Genomic DNA, 15,434 nt, shown 5'->3' with positions numbered 1-15,434 from the left:
TAGAAGGACTGGGTGACTGATGTATATGGGGCTCCTTGTAGAAGGACTGGGTGACCGATGTATATGGGGCTCCTTGTAGAAGGACTGGGTGACCGATGTATATGGGGCTCCTTGTAGAAGGACTGGGTGACTGATGTATATGGGCTCCTTGTAGAAGGACTGGGTGACTGATGTGTATGGGCTCCTTGTAGAAGGACTGGGTGACTGATGTGTATGGGCTCCTTGTAGAAGGACTGGGTGACTGATGTATATGGGGCTCCTTGTAGAAGGACTGGGTGACTGATGTATTAGGGCTCCTTGTATAAGGACTGGGTGACTGATGTGTATGGGCTCCTTGTAGAAGGACTGGGTGACTGATGTATATGGGGCTCCTTGTAGAAGGACTGGGTGACTGATGTATATGGGCTCCTTGTAGAAGGACTGGGTGACTGATGTATATGGGCTCCTTGTAGAAGGACTGGGTGACTGATGTATATGAGGCTCCTTGTATAAGGACTGGGTGACTGATGTATATGGGGCTCCTTGTAGAAGGACTGGGTGACTGATGTATATGGGGCTCCTTGTATAAGAACTGGGTGACTGATGTATATGGGGCTCCTTGTATAAGGACTGGGTGACTGATGTGTATGGGCTCCTTGTAGAAGGACTGGGTGACTGATGTGTATGGGCTCCTTGTATAAGGACTGGGTGACTGATGTATTAGGGCTCCTTGTATAAGGACTGGGTGACTGATGTATATGGGGCTCCTTGTAGAAGGACTGGGTGACTGATGTATATGGGCTCCTTGTAGAAGGACTGGGTGACTGATGTATATGGGGCTCCTTGTAGAAGGACTGGGTGACCGATGTATATGGGGCTCCTTGTAGAAGGACTGGGTGACCGATGTATATGGGCTCCTTGTAGAAGGACTGGGTGACTGATGTGTATGGGCTCCTTGTAAAAGGACTGGGTGACTGATGTATATGGGCTCCTTGTAGAAGGACTGGGTGACTGATGTATATGGGCTCCTTGTAGAAGGACTGGGTGACTGATGTATATGGGCTCCTTGTATAAGGACTGGGTGACTGATGTATTAGGGCTCCTTGTATAAGGACTGGGTGACTGATGTATTAGGGCTCCTTGTATAAGGACTGGGTGACTGATGTATATGGGGCTCCTTGTAGAAGGACTGGGTGACTGATGTATATCGGATGCTATCTATGGACTACGTGCACAGAAGGGGCGTGTTCTTCATTATTTAGGGCGTAATTAATCTCCCTAGAAACAGTCACCTGACCCGGAAGTGGGCGGAGCGCTGCAGTTGTCAGGTGACTGTCGTATAAGAGGAAGCAGCCGGTGCTCGCTGTCATTTTGTCGCCGCCTCTTCTCTCCGTCCTCTGTGGTGTCATCCTTCTCATCCCGGCTCCTAGAACACCGGCACCATGGCCCTGAGCGATGCCGACGTCCAGAAGCAGGTGAGCGCGGGAGGAGTGGTGGCCGCAGCCGGGGCTCCACTGGCTCTAGTTTATAGAGGAAAGGGATTGGGGGCCCCAGTACTGGGCTCTGTGTGTGATGTACCCCTTGGTGTAGATGGGTAGGGGGCCCCAGTACTGGCCTCTGTGGGTGAGATGACCTCTGGTGTAGATGGGTATAGGGCCCCAGAACTAGGCTCTGTGGGTGATGTACCCCTTGGTGTAGATGGGTAGGGGGCCCCTGTGGGTGATCTACCCCCTGGTGTAGATGGGGCCCCAGTACTAGGCTCTGTGGGTGATGTACCCCTTGGTGTAGATGGGTAGGGGGCCCCTGTGGGTGATGTACCCCCTGGTGTAGATGGGGCCCCAGTACTAGGCTCTGTGGGTGATGTACCCCTTGGTGTAGATGGGTAGGGGACCCCAGTACTAAGCTCTGTGGGTGATGTACCCCCTGGTGTAGATGGGGGCCCCAGAACTAGGCTCTGTGGGTGATGTACCCCTTGGTGTAGATGGGTAGGGGGCCCCAGTACTAAGCTCTGTGGGTGATGTACCCCCTGGTGTAGATGGGGCCCCAGAACTAGGCTCTGTGGGTGATGTACCCCTTGGTGTAGATGGGTAGGGGGCCCCAGTACTAAGCTCTGTGGGTGATGTACCCCCTGGTGTAGATGGGGCCCCAGTACTAGGCTCTGTGGGTGATGTACCCCTTGGTGTAGATGGGTAGGGGACCCCAGTACTAAGCTCTGTGGGTGATGTACCCCCTGGTGTAGATGGGTATAGGGCCCCAGAACTAGGCTCTGTGGGTGATGTACCCCTTGGTGTAGATGGGTAGGGGGCCCCTGTGGGTGATCTACCCCCTGGTGTAGATGGGGCCCCAGTACTAGGCTCTGTGGGTGATGTACCCCTTGGTGTAGATGGGTAGGGGGCCCCTGTGGGTGATGTACCCCCTGGTGTAGATGGGGCCCCAGAACTAGGCTCTGTGGGTGATGTACCCCTTGGTGTAGATGGGTAGGGGGGCCCCAGTACTAAGCTCTGTGGGTGATGTACCCCCTGGTGTAGATGGGGCCCCAGTACTAGGCTCTGTGGGTGATGTACCCCTTGGTGTAGATTGATACGTGGCCCCTGTGTGTGATGTAAGGGGTCTGTATCCCCTGGTGTGGAGGGGCCCCTGTGCCTCCATCTGGGGTGTTGTTTTGCCCCCTTGTCATGCTGAGCGCCCTTGTCCCCCATAATAAGGCCTGGGCCACGCTGCCACTTTTTGTAGCGCGACTGATAGATTTTAACTGTTGAAGGACCACTGCAGCCCACAAGATTGCATGTACCTGAATGTATGCCTTTGGAATGCACCTATAGTTCTATGCAAAGTCAGTGTAGCTGAGGCCTAATGCTCACCCCCCCCCCCCCCCCTCCCCACGATGAATGAGCTTCTCCTCTAAGACTTCATTGTATCTGGTGTCACCTGATGTCTCCAGTCACATGCTGCGCAGCCACAAATACAGGAACTACTATTCCCATCACCCTCTGCCCAATGGTGTGTGGAAATCCAGGAGTCGTTCGGGTCAAACACTCCATTCAGCTCTTTCTTAGCTCCATCTATTCCTGGGAAAGCTGGGTGACTGCTAATATGTTGTCACCTTATTTCTTGCAGCTGGGCTTTCAATAGGTAGTGCTAATGGACAGATCTGCCATAATGGCTGCAGTGTCACCCAGCTTTCCTAGACACGGAGCTAAGAAAGGTCCTAGGACAACTCAAGGACTTGTATTTACTGGGGAGGGGTTGTTGACTGTAAACGATGACATTGCTGCCTCTGGTGTGGGCTGTTGGCGGCCAGTGCTGGGCTGGGGGCAGTTCCTGCAGGATTAGGCTGACAGTTTGTTTAGATGAAAACGCGGCTTGTACCTGATGTACACAGAACTGCGCCGTGTCCTGTGTACATATCATCACCTCCAGAGCAGGACAGCTCAGTGACCACAGGGCACCCGCTACAAGCACCCGCAGCGTAAAGGTTGTCACCGAGCTTCCCACAGAGCCAGGGCGGCTTGTACATCTCTATTGTGTATCCCAATCTCAGACTGTGTCAGTCTTAACTGTACTCTAGTCATTGTGTTTATGAACCAGGCAGCTCAGGATGAGCAGTGCTAGACATCGATTCTGCAGTGTTTGAAAGTACACAATGAATCTATTTCCTAAGTATCTGTCGTCCAGTCACAGATCGATTTAATAATTCTCCTCTTACCATTTTTTTAGGACTATTTTCAGCCAAAGAGGAGTACGACAGTTGCAGTAATTCAAATATATAATACGTCGGCCTACATAATGTTAAGGACTTGTTCACATCTGTGCTGGAGGCTCAGTTCGGGGCCTCTGTCCCGGATTCTGTCAAAAAGACTGGGGAAAAAAAAAGAAGCCTTGCATGCAGGACTTGTCTGGAAACTGAACGGATCCCATTAGGGTCCACTCACACGTCTGCAAGTTAAGTCCGTCTGCATTTTGCGGAACGGGTGCAGACCCATTCATTTTCAATGGGGCCGGAACAAATGCGGACAGCACACTACGTGCTGTCCGCATCCGCGGGTCCCCAATTCCGTTCCTGAAAAAAAATATATAGAACATGTCCTATTCTTGTCCGCAATTGCGGACAAGAAAAGGCATTTTATATTATAGTGCGGGTGATGTGCGGTCTGCACACTTCCGGTGTCTGTGTTTTGCGGATCCGCAAAAACACCTATGGACGTGTGAATGGGCCCTTAGTCAGTGGAGTCTGTTCAGGTCAATCATGTGCCTGATCCGGCGCTTCCATCTAACAGAACAACAACAGAAATAAATAAGCGGGGGTGTGAACATGCACGAAGAGGTGGATATTTATGTAGGGGAACAATTACTAGTCTAAATACCATCTCTTCTCTCTGTTCAGCCCCCTCCAACAGACAGTCCCATGTAAATAACCCCCCCTCCTCTCAGTTCAGTCCCCTCCAACAGACAGTCCCATTTGAACCCCCTCCAACAGACAGTCCCATGTAAATACCATCTCTCCAACAGACAGTCCCATGTAAATACCTTCTCTCCTCTTTATTCGGCCCCCTCTCAATGTACAGTCCCATGTATATACCATCCCCCCTACCTCCAACCCCTTCGCTATGAGGTACGGGGAAGTGATACATTTCTCAGCACTGTGCCACTACTTGAAGGTCCCTACGTTGAGCTACAAAGAAACTTTGAGGGACTTGCATGTATAACAATTCCCCTGTGTATTATCAGTCACTTCTTTGGGGGACGTGTTTTTCTTCTTGCTGCCCTGACTGCACCCAGTGATAGAGACTGTGATGGTAGGACAGCAGTCCTAGGAAACGGCTTATAAAGTAATTCCACACATGACAGTTGTTTCAGGAAGAACTGTCGCTTTATCTGCCTGGAAATCTGTCGCTTTCTCTCTTTAGAGGAATTCCTTACCTGAGAGCGGATTAAAGGGGTATTCCCACCTGGGATCCGAACCCATCAGACATTCATGGTATATATTAGCCATATGGGAACACCCCTTTTTGATGGGCCTGTGGCGGTGGTGAGAGCCGTGTCCTCTTCAGTGATTACCCGCTCGCCGTCTAGTGGAGAGGCAGGGTAATGACAGCTGTTTGTCCCATTCAAGTGAATGGGAGAGGAAGCTGTAACTACAATGCCGCTCACACTAGCACCACAGCTGATCGGTGGGGGTGCAGAAAGCAGACCACCAGTCTGGAATATCTCCTAAAGGCAGGAGAAACCTAGAAGTCCTCATAGATTTTGCACTATTTTACAGAATATCAGTTTTAGTAAGTGGTTGTGATTAGCCTGTCGAGCTGATTTCAGCTAGATCTATCAAATGGGACCTTTTTAAAAAGTTGCAAAAAATTGTGGCAATCTGACGCCAATAAGGAGGTGGTGTAGTAACATCTCAAGACAGAAGTGTTAGACTTCAGTGTGCTGTCTCATCTGAGACATTGGAGGCTGTGGCTAGAAGACGCCACCCATCTCCAGAACGGGAAACCCAGAAGTGAGCGGAGAGCAGCCATGCATGCGTGGCCACCTGCCATTCATTTCTATGGGATTGCCAAGCGCTGGCATAGAAGGGAATGCAGCAGTGGCTGCGCTTGCACAGTGTGCTCACCATTCATCTCTATGGAACTTCTGAGAATAGCCGAGCACTCTTTTCAGAACTCCGTGGGGAGCACACCAGTTCTGAGTGGTGCACTCTTTCACTTTTGGGGGCTCATTCTGGAGATGGATGCTGGTCCTGCACCTATCTGACATAGTGCTAGAATATACCACCAAAGTCTCAGATGAGACATTTGTGACGATATATGTCCCTGTTGTGTCATTTCTGACCTTGTGGGTTCAGGGGGAACATCTAGTGTAATAACACCTCTAACATTGCTGCTAATTTTTGTATATTTGCTTTGTGTATTGTAAAATTTGTGCAATAAAATATGTCATTATATTATATGTGTCTTGATTTTGGTGTTTATTGATTTAGTGTCACATATCCAATTATTATTGGTTGTCTAATTGTATTGGATCCACTTACAAATTAAGGTAACAAAGATTCCTGCAAAACCTACTTTAAAGGGCATCGGTCAGCAGATTTGTACCTGTGACACTGGCTGACCTGTTACATGTGCGCTTGGCAGCTGACGGGATCTGAGTTGGCCCCGTGTTCATATGTGTCCACATTGCTGATAAAAATTATATTTTAACATATGCAAATGAGCTTCTAGGAGCAATGGGGGGGGGGGGGCAGTAGCAGAGAGAGCAAAGCCTTTAGGAGTAAAGGAAACACCCCTGTTGCTCCTAGAGGCTCATTTGCATATGTTAAAATATCATTTTTCTCAGCAATGCGGCCACATATGAACATGGGATCGACGCAGATGCCTTCAGCGGCCAAGCGCTCATGTAACAGGTCAGAGTGTGATGGGTACAAATCTGCTGGCAGATGCCCTTTTAATGTAGCACTTCCATCACAATGTTTATTCTCTGACCTGTTAGAAAGGTGCATGATGTAATATGAAGATAATCTTATCAATGACTGTATTTGTGCGTTATAACCTCCCTTCTGATCCTCAGCTGTGTCATAAAGGACAGGAAGTCGGTTACTTCTTTATTTATTCCTATGAGACTGACATTGAGGATACTATAGGACTACATAGAGAAACTGACTTCCTGTCCACACATAAGATGCTGTGTTATTTGGAGAGGCAGAGTGTTGGCCACATCACACAGCTGAGGAACAGAAGAGAGGGGATAACTTGTAAATGCAGACACAGGTAAGGCTACTTTCACACCAGCGTTTTTTGCTGGATCCGTCATGGATCAGCAAAACCACTGACGTTCTGATAATACAACCGTCTGCGTCCGTTATAAACGGATCCGGTTGTATTATCTTTAAAATAGCCAAGACGGATCCGTCATGCACTCCATTGACTTACATTGTGTGTTAGGACGGATCCGTCTTGCTTCACAACACATCATGGACAGAAAACCGCTGCTTGCAACGATGGGGACGCAACCAAATGGAACGGAATGCATTCTGTTTCGTTCAGTGTCCCCATTTATTGACAATGAATGGGGACAAAATTGAAGCGTTTTCCCCCCACTATTGAGATCCTATGGCGGATCTCAATAGCAGAAAGGGAAAGTGCAGATGTGAAAGTAGCCTAATATTAACTTCACTACAGATTACATCATATTCCTTTCTAACAGGTCAGAGAATAATACATTTTAGTGGGGGTGCTACTTTAAATGGGTTTTCTGGGACTCGTATATTGATATCCTATCCCCAGGATATCAGTTTCTGATTGGTCAGGGTCAAACCTCTTGCACCCCCAGTGATCAGCTGTTTGAAGATGCTCCAGTGAGTGCTCCATCCCTCTCTCTAGGCTAATGATGTCATGTTCTTCAGTCACGTGGCCTAAGTGCAGCTCGGTCCTATTCACGTGAATATGGCTGAGCTGCAATACCAAGTACAGCCACTATCCAATGGACAGCACTGTGCTTGGTGAGCGGCGAGGAGGCCACAGCATTGAACGGAGCACCGTGGCCTCTTCAGACTATTGAGCTGGACCCCCACCGATCACATATTGATGACCGATCCTGTGCATAGGTCATAAGTATAGAACACTTGGAAAACCCTGTTAAAAATTCCCTTCCTGTCTCGTAGATCAAGCACATGATGGCTTTCATCGAACAAGAAGCCAATGAGAAAGCAGAGGAGATTGACGCCAAGGTAAATGGAACAGAATGATGCTGGTACAGTCTAGGGTTGTCACGATACCAAAATTTTGATTTGATTTCGATACAATAAAAAAGTATTGAGATACTCGATACCATTTGATACCACGCAAAAAAAATAAAACTCCAAAAAAGCCGCGTGCATTCCGCATTTTATGGAACGTCCGCCCCATAATAGAACAGTCCTATCCTATTTTTTGGGGGGACCCGGTGACAAAAAATGGCGAATCGTGCTTTTTTTTTTTTTTTCCTGTTATGAAGTTCACCACATAGGACAGGGATGGCCAACCTGCGGCTCTCCAGCTGTTGCAAAACTACAACTCCCAGCATGTCCAGTCTGCCTACAGCTATCAACCTACAGCAGGGCATGGTGGGAGTTGTAGTTTTACAACAGCTGGAGAGCCACAGGTTGGCCAGCCCTGACATAGGAGATATGTCTTACTAATTTGCACTTTTTCGGGCATGGCGATATGGAATATGTGTTTATTTTTTATTGTTTATATATTTTATATGTAAAATTGGGAAAGGGGGCGATTTAAACTTATGATTTTTTTTTTTTTTTTTTTTAACTTACTATTTCCCCCATTAGGGGCTAGAACCTGGGATCTTTTCGTCCCTTTTCCTAATCACCCTGATGGAGCTCTATTAGGGTAAACAGGACTTCACACTCTCCCTGCTGCCCTGTGCATAGTACAGACAGCAGCAGGGAAATTACCATGGCAGCCAGGGCTTCAGTAGCGTCCTGGCTGCCATGGTAACTGATCAGAGCCCCAGGATTACACTGCTGGGACTCCGATCACAACTGCCACTGCCACCAATGAGGAGGAGGGAAGGGAGGAACCCTGTGGCCACTGCCACCAATCAATATAACAATGAAGGGGGGGGGGGGCCTGTGTCCACTGTGCCACCAATGATTATAATTAACACATTAATTTAAGTGTCGGCAGCGGTATCACATACCCGGCACCTGCCCTCTATGACATGAGCTGCGATCCCCGGCAATTAACCCCCTCGGGTGAACTCTAGTACAGTGTGCAGTGACCCACTGAAGGGTTGTCTTACTTTTCATTTCTCTTAAAGGGGAACTCCTAGAATTCATGTTTATAAACCGTATCTGGTTATTATCTGATGTCTGCAGGTCTATTGTATGCATGAGAGGTAATCTATTTTATCAGGGTTCCTATTCAATTGAATTTCACCTGCTCCCCTCTTTTCCAGTTTGGGGAAAATAACAGTCGCTCTTGTGTTTTCATTCTTCTGTCAGGCGGAGGAGGAATTTAACATTGAGAAGGGTCGTCTAGTGCAGACTCAGAGGCTGAAGATCATGGAGTATTATGAGAAGAAGGAGAAGCAGATTGAGCAGCAGAAGAAGATGTAAGCTGCTGACTACAGGAGCATGTGTGTACCTGTGTGATTAGCGTCCTCTGACTTGTGCTCACTTCTGCCCCTACAGTCAGATGTCTAACCTGATGAACCAGGCCAGACTGAAGGTCCTGAAGGCTCGAGACGACCTCATCTCAGTGAGTATCAGACCCTACTTTTACTACAACAGTTGCTAGAAAAGATCAGCTGCAGCTACTGCTAGGATTCCTGGGGATCCGATAGACTGGTTTCTTCTCACGGTGGACACCTTGGCCTTACGGAGGGTGTGGCTCCATTAAAATCCATATATTCACTACAGGACTCGCCTTTCACTAATATTATCCTATCGCAGCACAGGGATTGCAGAGCATATGACTATTAGGCTCCATTCACACGTGCGCAATGTGTTTTGCGGATCCACGGATCTGCAAAACACGGACAGCGGCACTGTGCGTTCCGCACATTGCCGACACTAATAGAATATGCAATTGCGGACAAGAATAGGACATGTTCTATTTTTTTGCGGAACGGAAGTGGGGGTCCGCAATTCCTTGTCCGGGCAGCACAATGTGCTGCCCCATAGAAATAAATGGGTCTGCAATTTTTGCGGACGTGTGAATGGAGCCTTAAAGGGTAGCCAAATGCAGGGAAAGAAGTAGCAATTCAAGAAACCCAAATGAAAGTGAAAGCCAGGTCTCCACACTCTGGTCCCAGCTCAAGGTGCAGGCATCTTCTGACGTTTCCTGCTCATTGAGCTGAGCCGAGGAAGTGGAGACCAGCGTGTACCAGGTAAGTGGTGCAGCAGTGGGTGGTTCAGCGAGGTATGAAATGCAAAATCCCTATTTTTCTTCCTACTAGGATTTACTGAATGAGGCTAAGCAGAGGTTGGCGCGGGTGGTGAAGGAATCAGCACGGTACCAAGCTCTTCTGGACGGTCTCATCCTGCAGGTAGAGATCAGTCAGAATAAATCAGAACCACATTCATGCCTTCTTTCTTATAACCGCCATCTTCTCTCCTCCCTGCAGGGTCTCTACCAGCTACTGGAATCTAAAGTGGTGATCCGGTGTCGTAAGCAGGACCTGCCCCTCGTCAAGGTAAGTCAGAGGATAAAAAAAATCATTCTGCATAACTATATTATACAATATATCTGTAAAGGGATTCTCCGTTACATAGCTCCAAATCTCCTGGATAGAGGTAGTTAAAGCATTCTAGCTGCCTGCAGCCACCACTAGGGGGAGCTGACTACAGATTTATTAGGGAAGACTTACTATTATGGTTGTGTCTAGAGCTGGTTGTAAAATGTGTCAAAATTTGGTGTAGTTATGCTGTATGGCACCGTCAGTTTTAGACCTATGAAGGAAGTGCAACCGTATATAAGGGGTGTGGCTTAATGTGGTAATGGGCGCCAAAAAATTGCACCGAAAATTGCACCGAAAATTCCACAAAGTTACCTAAGTTGGTGTAAAGTTAGACATAAGGGGTGGTTTATCGTGAAGGTAATACAATGTACAGCTCTGTTCTTGGTATGCAGGGAGAAGGCCGCAGAACTCGCCGGAGCGCCGGTGCCTTCTCTCAAACTGCTGATCGGTGGTGGTCTCGGGTGTCGGACCCACACCAATAAGATACTGATGACCTATTCTGAGGATGACCTCTCGGAAAGCCCCTTTTAATTTCTGCCCTCTTTATTCCAGGCTTCTGTACAGAAGTGTATCCCCATATACAAGGCCGCCACAAAGCGAGAGATACAGGTGATAGTTGACCAGGATAACCACCTCGTCCCAGAGATGTAAGTAACCACTTTGCAGAGTACCATATATTCACGCAGGCAAAATACTTGTCGGAAAAATCCAATGGGAACTTGCAGTGGAAAGCGAAAGGGCTTCTGCCACGCGTTCTGTACGCAGGATTATTAGTGTGGCTACCTCCCGTGGCCTCAGTCTTTCCGACAAGGATTTATTTATTTTTTGTTCCCGGCTCATTGAAAAAACAAACGCTGGTTAATGCCTTCTATTAAACAATGAGAGACAAATTTTAAGCAGTTTTTCCTGGTGATTCTGACATTCCGACTCTGAATCAGCATCAAAAAGTATTGTGTGAGCAAGGCCTTAAAGGGATTCTGTCACCAGGTTTGACCCCTGTCAGCTAAACATATGCTGATGTTCAGGGCGTCTTCATGATTCCTAATGTGGGCTTATAAATGTCATCTGTGGGCTTATTTAGCTCAAAAACAGCTTTTACTAACCTGCCAGTCAAACAAATAAGGTGCCCAAGGGGATGTTAATGGGTGCAAGGTGCCCGCCGTGCCCAGCGCCGCTTTTACGGACTTCTGCGCCGCCTCCTAATCCTCTGTGCCGCCTCTCGCTCTCCCTCCCTCCCCCCTCCTTCTGCTGTAAAATCTCACGCTTGCGCACAGGGCTCTGCCCGTACGGACTTCTCCATTTGGCTTCTTACAGCGAAGTGCGCGTGCGCCGGCTCTTCGCTCAACCCCTGTATGCGCGAGATCTTACAGCAGAAGGAGGGGGGAGGGAGGGAGAGCGAGAGGCTGCACAGAGGATTAGGAGGCAGCGCAGAAGTCCGGAAAGGCGGCGCTGGGCATGAACGGCGGTGGGTGCGGCGGGCATCTTGCACCCATTAACATCCCCTTGGGCACCTTATTTGTTTGACTGACAGGTTAGTAAAAGCAGTTTTTTAGCTAAATAAGCCCACAGATGACATTTAGAAGCCCACATTAGGAATCCTGATGAGGCCCTGAACATCAGCATATGTTTAGTTGACAGGGGTGAAACCTGGTGACAGAATCCCTCTTAAGGCTGTATTACACTGACTGATAATCGCTAACCAGTGTTTGCATCTTGCAGTGTAATACTGCCACTGATTGCCTGATGAACGCTTATTCATTGGGAAATTCAGATTTATTTATTGCAGGAGGCAGATTGTGCTGTCTAATAGCGATCTGCCGCCAGTATGGGGACGAGCGATGACAGCGACTGCTCCTCCCCATGCTGCGGAGGAAATCGCTGCATGTAATAACAGCGCCCTCCTCCGCTAGCTAGCAAGCGATTGTCTGGAGGGAAGCATTCACTCCCGGCAATCGCTTGCTGACATGCCTGTCTAATACAGGCTTTACAATGGTCCTGGGTACTAACCATAGAAATGGTTGAATCTGTTTCCCATAGCTCTGGAGGGATCGAAGTCTATAATGGAGATGGAAAGATCAAAGTAGCGAATACTCTGGAGAGCCGATTGGACCTGATGGCTCAGCAGGTGAGGCCTGGTATCATCTCATCCGCACACTGCATAAAAAAATGCAGAAAGTAACCTGCGGTGCAGATTTTAAATCCGCTACCTGTCAATTTCTGCTGTGGATTTCACCATTTGCAATGCATAGGATAAAATCCATGGCAAATCTGCAGCAAAATCCACAACAAATATGCAGTATTTTCACAATGTGGCTGTACCCCTATTCTGTTCCAATCCCTGTGGACAGGTGTAGAAATACTATAATGCCCACTGTGTAAACGGTATAACTGCTAGAATATTGCCGCCTTGTGGACAACACTAGAGTTCATTGTGCACTCTATAGGGGATTGGTTCTGTCGTGTGTGTGTGTGTGTGAGAAAATATATATATTCACTGTAAATTCTACTTTTGTCCACTATAGATCTATACATGCACTTTTTTTTTTCCTCCCTTTTAGATGATGCCAGAAATTAGAGTTGCTTTATTTGGAGCCAACACAAACCGCAAGTTCATGGACTGAGCGCATCCTCGCCACTGCCATACTGCTGTACAGAGAAGAGAAAATATTCTGAATACTTTACGTTCCAGTGTTGTCATCCCATCTGTTGCCCTTCTTTATGTGCTAGATATGTGTCTTAGGAGTTGAAGGCAGAGGGGTCTGGGGTAGTGGTGAGGATGGAGGCTTCGGGTGCTGGGCTGGTCTATGAGCCTTCACAGTAACGGTGCCTATTTCTTCACTACCACTGAGACTGACGGCTCAGTAGCAGAATCTTTAGGTCTGCTCTACTCAGAATGATCTTTATAGGGTCTCTAATAGATAGACATGATAGACCTGGGAGCATCAGGTGTATTCTTGTGTCAGAAAGGAAGAATTTCTGCAGCCCACTGCCGCACACTGCTACCACCATCATTCCGCCCCAGCCCAGACCTGTGTTTGGTATGAGTCTCCTGTATGACCATGGCAGCCATTGTGAAGTTGTCTTTTATTTATTACAGTAAAAAAGGAGAAAAAAAAAAAAAGTCTTAGCCTCTTCTTTTTTTTTTTTTTTTTTTTTTTTTTGTAAATATAAATGGGCTTAAAGGGATTCTGTCATGACATTTGAGGCCTATAACCTAAACATATGGCCAGGTCCGTACTAATACCCTGAATCCGAAACGGTCCTTATTAAATGTGCCTGTGGCTCTATTAGCACATAAAACAGGTTTTTATAACCTGTCATTCACCTACCTAAGGTGTCCAAGGGGACGTCGCTTCATACAGGGTGCCCGGCTGCAGCCATCTCCGTCTGGTGCCCAGCACCACCTTCCCACTAGAAATCGCCGCCCTCCCTTTCTATAGAGCCGCCTTCCTCACCTCAGCGCCACCTCCCTCAGCCAGGTCCCGTGCGGCTGTGAGAGGATGGCTGCAATAGGGCAGTCAAGGCAGGTTTGAGCGAAGTGCGCCGGCCGGCGCATGCGCACTTCGCTCAACGAGGCTGCTGCAAGGAGTCTGCACGGGCGCATCAGGTTATACCTAGTGCGCACGTGCGGGATCTGGCTGAGGGAGGCAGCTCTAGAAAGGGAGGGCGGCGCTGGGCACCAGGCACCAGACTGAGATGGCTGCAGCCGGGCACACTGTATGAAGCGACGTCCCCTTGGGCACCTTAGGTAGGTGAATGACAGGTTATAAAAACCTGTTTTATGTGCTAATAGAGCCACAGGCACATTTAATAAGGACCGTTTCGGATTCAGGTTATTAGTACGGACCTGGCCATATGTTTAGGTTATAGGCCTCAAATGTCATGACAGAATCCCTTTAAATATATGGGTGACAGGGAAACAGCATGGCTGGCCTTAAGGGGGTTCACAATGAGGCTGTCGTGATGCTGATATCTATATTGTGTTTATGTATTTACCTGTATGTCATAAACCTAAATCTACAGTTATGGCCAAAAGTTCTGGTTTCATGGCAGTGTTCTTAGGAAGAATTGTGAGTGAGACGAGGAAGCTTTACTGTTGGCATGACACAGGACTCTTGGTAGTGCTCAACAGTCTGAAGGGGCTTTATCAGAGAAAATAACTAACTAGACCCCAGTCTTCTCCCTGTACTTCCTGCAGAATGTCAGTCTGTCCTTGATGTTTTTGCTGCCCTTCTTGACACCAGACTATCCTCCAAAAGCCTTTGCCTCACTGTGCACTCGCACCTGCCTGCTGCCATTCCTGAGCAAACTCTGCCCTGGTGGTGAGCTGATCCCGTAGTTGAATCCCTTTTAGGAGATGGGCCTGGCAATTGCAGGAGTTTTTAGGGTGCCCTGAACCCTTCTTCACAGCAATTAACCTCTCTGCTTGATGACCTGATAAATGGTTGAGTTAGGTGCAGTCCTACAAGCGGCAACGTCCTTGCCAGTGAAGCTTTTTTTTAAAAGTTTTTTTCTCCTTTGGAGGTAACAATGCTTAACAGAAGACAATGATTCCAAGCCCCATCCCCTCCCTCTCTTAAAGTGACCAGTTGGCTCTTCTAATTCAGAGTGATATTAACGGCCTTGTCCCTGTTAACACTTCCCCCTGAGCTAACGAAAAGATCATTGAACTGATGTTAGCAGGTAAGGCTGCTTTCTCACAAGCGGCCCAAAACGGAACGGATCAGTTCATTTCCACAAAAAGATAGAGCAAGTTCTATTCTTTTTGCGGAGGCACGGAACCCCAGAAAGCACTCCGTAGTGTTCCGTTCTGCATCTCCGGATTTGCGGACCCATTGAAGTGAATGGGTTTGCAGCTGTGATGCGGAATGCACACGGAACGTTGCCCGTGTATTGCGGATTCGCAAAGCGGTCCGCAAGACGGCAATGGGCAGCATATGTTCGTGTGAATAAGTCCTAGGTTCCTAGCCATTTGCTGGTTACTGTGTAAAGTCAGAATTACAGTTGTATAAAAGGCCTGAAAACCAGTCTCTAGTTACAGGGGGTTGTGCAGTGCAAAGATATTGATGACTTAGTGCTTATTCAGACCACCGTATAAATGAGTCCACATCCATTCCGTAATTTTGGGGAACGGGTGCAGACCCGTTCATTTCTATGGGGGGCTGCAAAAGGGCTAATGCACACGGCTGTAGCTGTTTTTGCAGTCCATAAATTGCGGATCTGCA

General features: G+C 48.0%; 1 protein-coding gene across 1 annotated transcript; it reads left to right on the top strand.

Annotated features, from left to right (window-relative positions):
- The first annotated feature begins 1,292 nt into the window (after positions 1–1,292).
- ATP6V1E1 (ATPase H+ transporting V1 subunit E1) lies at positions 1,293–13,313 on the top strand. The gene is made up of 9 exons (XM_040436813.1): positions 1,293–1,454; positions 7,637–7,702; positions 8,972–9,081; positions 9,161–9,227; positions 9,928–10,017; positions 10,096–10,164; positions 10,762–10,856; positions 12,247–12,334; positions 12,768–13,313. The coding sequence occupies exons 1-9, from the start codon at positions 1,422–1,424 to the stop codon at positions 12,828–12,830; spliced, it is 681 nt and encodes a 226-aa protein (XP_040292747.1). The 5' UTR covers positions 1,293–1,421; the 3' UTR covers positions 12,831–13,313.
- The last annotated feature ends 2,121 nt before the right edge of the window (positions 13,314–15,434 follow it).

Source organism: Bufo bufo, chromosome 1 (genome assembly GCF_905171765.1).
Source record: "Bufo bufo chromosome 1, aBufBuf1.1, whole genome shotgun sequence".
NCBI classification, from domain to species: Eukaryota; Metazoa; Chordata; class Amphibia; order Anura; family Bufonidae; genus Bufo; species Bufo bufo.
This window is presented reverse-complemented; position numbering and strand designations above follow the sequence as displayed.